The 6,000-nt window shown below is 34.5% G+C and overlaps 1 protein-coding gene across 1 annotated transcript in view; it reads right to left on the reverse strand.

Moving 5' to 3' along the window:
* Positions 1–2,382, reverse strand: part of LOC148609183 (WD repeat-containing protein 76-like) — a 29,742-nt gene extending 27,360 nt beyond the window's left edge. The window contains exons 1-2 of the mRNA XM_088540441.1: positions 2,145–2,382; positions 6–197 (exon numbers count right to left, since the gene is read on the reverse strand). Of these exons, the coding sequence (XP_088396567.1) occupies positions 6–197; positions 2,145–2,228 (276 nt within the window). The 5' untranslated portion in view covers positions 2,229–2,382. The remainder of the gene's footprint in view (positions 1–5; positions 198–2,144) is intronic.
* Between the last annotated feature and the right edge of the window lie 3,618 nt (positions 2,383–6,000).

A 6,000-nucleotide genomic window follows, 5' to 3' on the forward strand; every position in this document is an offset into this window, starting at 1 on the left:
CTTACTGAATTCTCATCACTCTTGTTATCTGAAACCTTGTTAATTTTGTCTGAGACTTGTTCTATATTTTGGATATTTTCTTTTTTCTTCAATGGTACTGGATCTACTTTGATGACATGATTTATGGTAGGTCCCCCAGTCAGGCTTCTACGTGGTCTATCATATCTTGCTGGGGCAGGCTGCTGTGTAGCATTAATCTTCAAATAAATAGTACAATTAGTAGAAACAGTTACATGTACATGTATAGACGACAGTAAATTAATCTTTAATTTCAATTTTTTTTATTTTTTTACTTATTAAAAGAAGTGGTATGATGTGTTTTTTAAAGTTCAGAATTAGCAGCTGTCAGTTGCGTCTGAATTCTGTTTACATTACATAATATGTGTAAAATATTTCCACCATCCACTGTAATGTACCCGAATGGAGTTTAAATGGTTTTATCAACTGGGTTCAGTATACTTCCACTCCTTGAAATGTTCATGCATCCCATTTTAGCGTTCGTGCATTGTTTAACCTGCTTTTACACATCATTTTGTGTTTGTTTGAATTTGTTTATTTTTTTACCTTGATTATTTCCTTGATTCAACTGTTTTTTTTATGTTATTTGCTATTATTAATTTATATATTTTCATTAATTCAATTTTTTATTTTCCCTTTCATCAATATTTGTGAATATTATTTTTCACCTATCGTCTATCGTGTGTTTAAACACACACTGGGAGCATAATTTATTGTGTATTTAATCACACAATAGAAATTTTCATTTATCATGCATTTGGTGAGCATTTAGCGTGCATTTAGGTATCGTGGGTAGGGGAAATCTATATGTCTCAAAGAGTGTATGACCAGAAAAATCATTAATATCTGGTTGGTGCATGTAAAATCAGGAGCTTAAAATCAGCATCATGGCAGGTTCATTCTTGTATACTTGATGAATGCAATTGAGAACTGCACCAGTCTCCGAATCATTAACTACATTGTACATGTTGCTTCGGTGATTTAATACAAATTGAATCTTAGCCTTTTCCATGATACATCTAGGGATGGTCAAAACATTGCACCCAACGGTTTACAAAAATGATGTAATCAGCTTACTCAGAGAACTTTCAGACAAACTTTCTGACAACCCATGGTTCCTTACCAAATCAGCCATTTCGGCCGATACATATTTCAGACCATGACATTAGGAGAATATGTAAGGACAATTAAATGTATATCAATGTATATCACAACAGAGTTACCATTTAGGAAGTTAATAATTACAAGACTGACAAAAATAATTTCTTCTTCATGGGGTGTTTAAGGTTTCACCTTCCTCATATTATTTCTAGTATCTGTACAAATTAATCTGACCCGATAAAACTGAAAAGGATGTTGCTAGAGATGCCCTTAAGGGTTAAAAATTTAAAGTACGGCAAAGTGCTACAAAGTTATCGACCATTTTGAAAGCTAGGGGATAAAAGGGGATGGAACTAGGATTTTGGAAACAAACTTTTTTAACTCATGCATAGAGAAAAAAAAAAAAACATTTCCCCCATTATTTAACAAGGCAGACTTTTAAATAAAATTACTGATTTTGTTTGCAGTTGAAAAATAAATAAAAATATAGCATATACTTGCAATTCAAATATCATCTGACCCCACCCCTTTATGCCAAGGGGGTTTTTCATGTTCTTGACTATTTTTACTAGTCTCATAAAGAGGGTAAATGTATGCTACAGCTCATGGTGCTCACTGAGAGAGGCAATGCACACTGATTTTCAACAGAGACAAGCTTTCTAGTGTGAACAGCCAGAAAAATTGTGAATATGATTATATTCATCCAAGTTATCAAAGTTCTGTCAAATGCTAGAAATATACTGAAAGAGTTCATCACTCAAATTATTATAGAGTGTGCATTTGATAAAGAAATGGCGCTCATCCTCGATTTTATTGGTTGTACTCTTTGGGCTGTAAAGCTCCGATCTATCCATTGATCAATACGAGTTTGTGAATATCTGAAAGTTTCAATTCTTAAAGAGTGAGCACTGACCCTTAATTTACATTACGACTGACAATGGTATCGAAGTAGTTTCTTTATGAAAACAATCTTTCATTTTCAATAATGAAAAAGTTCTTGGAAGCTAGTAAATAAGTCAGCTTACCTTAAGTCGTTTAGAGGCAGGATTATCAGATTCTGTGCTAGGGGTTCTCCTCTTTTTCACTGTAAAATTATTAGACGCTGGCATGGTGTTTGACCGCCTCCTTTGTATAAAGTTTATGTAACCACAGGTACAGTTTGTACATGTTATGAAACAAATTATTCCCGCCGTTCTTCCTATTCGGAATCATCAAGAGTTTATCCTATCGTCATCGTAGCATTATCCGGTCAAGGTAAAATTCCGAGCAGTAACGACTGGAAATACATTGTCAACTCGTACCTTGAGCACATACGTACTATCGCCACCAAAAGTAAAACCAAGTCAAAACACTAAAAAATGATCCGGACGATGGATAATAAAGGCAAATTGTCCCGTTGTCTGGTCCGCTATAATCCTGGACCGGATATGTAGAATGTTAACAATTCGGATTCGCCTCTGCCTATAATTTTGGGCCGCCCAGACAGAGGTCTATGGCCCAGTTATACGTTATTTGTCATTAAATTAATTAATTAATTCATTACTTCATTTATTTATTCGAACAAATTATTATTATACCCAAAATAATATATAAAATTACTTCATAAATGAATCTTTATTCTCATACACTAAATACATAGTTACAGAGATTTTGATGTTTACAACATGACAAATACATTACAGGTAAGGCGCGTAGCTAGGCGGAAGCTCGGAAGCCTTATATCCACATCATTTTGCAAAAGAAATGAAATGAATTAAAATAAAGAGATGTAAAGAAGAAAGAAGACGATGTGGTTTTATAAGTGGAAGCGATCACGTAAGGGGGGTTCTATGCTGTTGATTGATTTACTATGTCCCCATTGAGTAAAGACACAGGTTTAAATGTGAAACTCTGGATCCCATTTTCATGAAGATAACATATAGACTTCTTTTAAATGATTTGAATTTGTCAAAGCTCGATCAAAACTGATCGAGTTTGTCTGAAAAAAAAGTGACATACAATGTATACTGTGTGTGGACCAGTTGTCGTTTCAAAAAAGACTTTCACAATAATAATGATGAATAGAAGTGACGGTTTTCAGGGTAATAAGTCAGCTAATGTAAAGATTTTGGACACCGAAGAGGTCAAATGTCAACGTTTACTATTTGCTTGTACTTTGTATCATGCATAAAATACAGATCCAAGATCATTATAAGAGCTTGAAAATAAAACAGATAAAAACAATCCTCATAGAAGGAACACATACAGACTCAGGCGTACTATCCCAGAATGGGGAGCATTTACCTATTCAAAGGTTGATTAATCTCAGGATACGAATGGGGTTTCCATAACGATTTGCCAAATTGATGATGATTGCAATAATGACTTCAAAACTTGATTAACTGATTCTTTATTTAAAATGTATCAGATAGTTGAAGGAATATGTTGCATAAATAGGTTTTTTTTTCAAAAGCTTAAAAATCAGGTTAACTATGGAACCCGAGTCGAGAATATGTTGCATAAATAGGTTTTTTTTCAAAAGCTTAAAAATCAGGTTAACTATGGAACCCGAGTCTAGATACAATTATTTCCGAGACCACTGTAAGGAACAAATAGCAACCAAGGGAACCAAGATTCTAGCGGGAATCAAAAGAATGTAATCCAGGAACAAAGACCAGACATGGAAATCGACACACAACAAAGAACATAAATAACCAAAATAATACGTACAAAGCAACAAAATTAAATAAGCAACTCGGACTCCACTAAAAACTGCGAGCAGGGATCAGGTGCACTGGTAGGGTACGCGTCCTCTGCTTTTCTAGACAGCCGTCGAGGTGCTCACAAAAAGTCAAGCCCAGGGTAGACGAAAGAGGAAAAGAAAACTATAACACGCTGAACAAATCGGTGCTTATGGTGCAGATGGATACACCGTAACGATCCACGAGTTCACTATGACGACCATAAAACTTCTGTAGTGATGACCTCAATCTTGTAGCAACATAACCCTGTCCCAGAAGCCTAATTATAAGAAGTCAAGCGCGGAATAAAAAGTCTGCGTAGTTACGGCAAGATCTGGCAATAGCGTATGAGTTGTGATATGAAAACTCCATACGCATATGCAGGTGCTAAAGGGATTGGTATTTTAAATTGGTATTTGTATGTTTGTTTTCCATGTCTGGTCTTTTTCCCTGGATTACACTCTTTTGATTACCGCTATAACCTTGGTTCCCTTGATTACTCTTAAAACGATACAAAATATCAAATTGGGGAGGACAATTTCTTCATTTGAAGTTTATCCTGATCACGGTCACTGCTGGTACTATAGAATTAAAAAAAAAACATTTCCCCCAAAATATCTCACACTAAAGCCATTTCAGCATAAATTGACTAACTTTCATGGGTCTAAAACCCTCAAACATCTGGAGCTACCTGGGTCTCGAACGGTCCCCTAGATCACTTGCCGAAATTTGGGCTTCCACTTCAAATAAAGTCTGGCTACTCCCCTGTATGTGTAAAAGTACAAAATAAAGTTAAAATATATAAACAGTTATCACTATCAACCCGGATGATTGACTTTCAGAGACATGATTTTCATGAATTTGCACAGTTTTTCCAATTCAAGATATTTATATTTTCACACAATTTCAAGCTCTTCATCTTCAATATAAACTTTAATTTCTTTAAAATTTGTACTCCTGAAAATAAAAGGATTTTATGTTTTGTTAATACTTCCATATGTGACGATACTCAGAAATTTATTTAATAGATCTGGTAAATCTTTGGCAGATTCATCTGCATATAATAATAGAAATATTTTTAGGAATACAAACAATTCATGATCAATCTCAAGATCATGAGAAATTTATTTAAGACACTTTGTGCCATTTGTTTTGAGATCATTTAGTATAATGGATACAAATTTTCCCCTTGTCTGATCCCAATATCACAAGCAAAAAGATTTGAAACATCATTGTTGTAAATAATTCGTGACTTTACATCATCATACATATTTTGAATGACTCTAAGGAATTTGCCATTAATATTGATTAAGACAAATTTATGTTAAAGTGAATTTCTATGTACAAAGTCAAACGCTTTTTAAAAATCAATAAAAGCGCAATGTAACTTGTTCTTTTTAACGCTAAGTAATTAAAAAAGAGCATATAATGAAAAAAATATGATCAGTTGTCGAGTATCCTTGCCTAAACCCGGCTTGATTCTCATGTAAAATTTCTAAATGTTTGGTAAATTCTCCTAATCTATCATTAAGGATAGATGTAAATAACTTTCCAAGACATGATATTAATGTGATATGTCTGTAATTTTTAGCCTCGGCACTACTTCCTAAAATGTTCTTAAAAATAGGTATGATATTTCCAATAAGTCTGGAATAATCATGGGAACAAAGTTTATAGCGGTAATCAAAAGAATGTAATCCAGGGACAAAGACCAGACATGGAAAACCGACATACATAGCAAAGAACTAAAAGTAATTAAAATCATATATACAAAGTAACAAAATCAAATGAGCAACTCGACTCCATAAAAAACTGGGAGCATGGACCAGGTGCACCGGTAGGGTAAGCGTTCTTTGCTTTTCTAGAAGATCCACCGAGTTGCTCATAGAAATTCAAGTCCGGGGTAGACGAAAGAGGAAAGGAAAACTATGACACATTGAACAAATCAGTTTTCATGGCGCAGATGAATACACCGTAACGATCCACGAGTTCATGATGACGACCATAACACTTTTGTAGTGTTGACTTCAATCTTGTAGCAACATAACCCTGCTACAGAAGCCTATTTGTTAGAATTCTAGCGCGATACAAAAAGTCTGCGTAGTCTCGGCAAGCTCTGGCATAACGTATGAGTTGTGATATGAACACTCCATACGCAGGT

Source organism: Perna viridis, chromosome 8 (assembly GCF_037379345.1).
Source record: "Perna viridis isolate PV_CMFRI_1.1 ecotype Kerala chromosome 8, ASM3737934v1, whole genome shotgun sequence".
In the NCBI taxonomy this organism is placed as follows: Eukaryota; Metazoa; Mollusca; class Bivalvia; order Mytilida; family Mytilidae; genus Perna; species Perna viridis.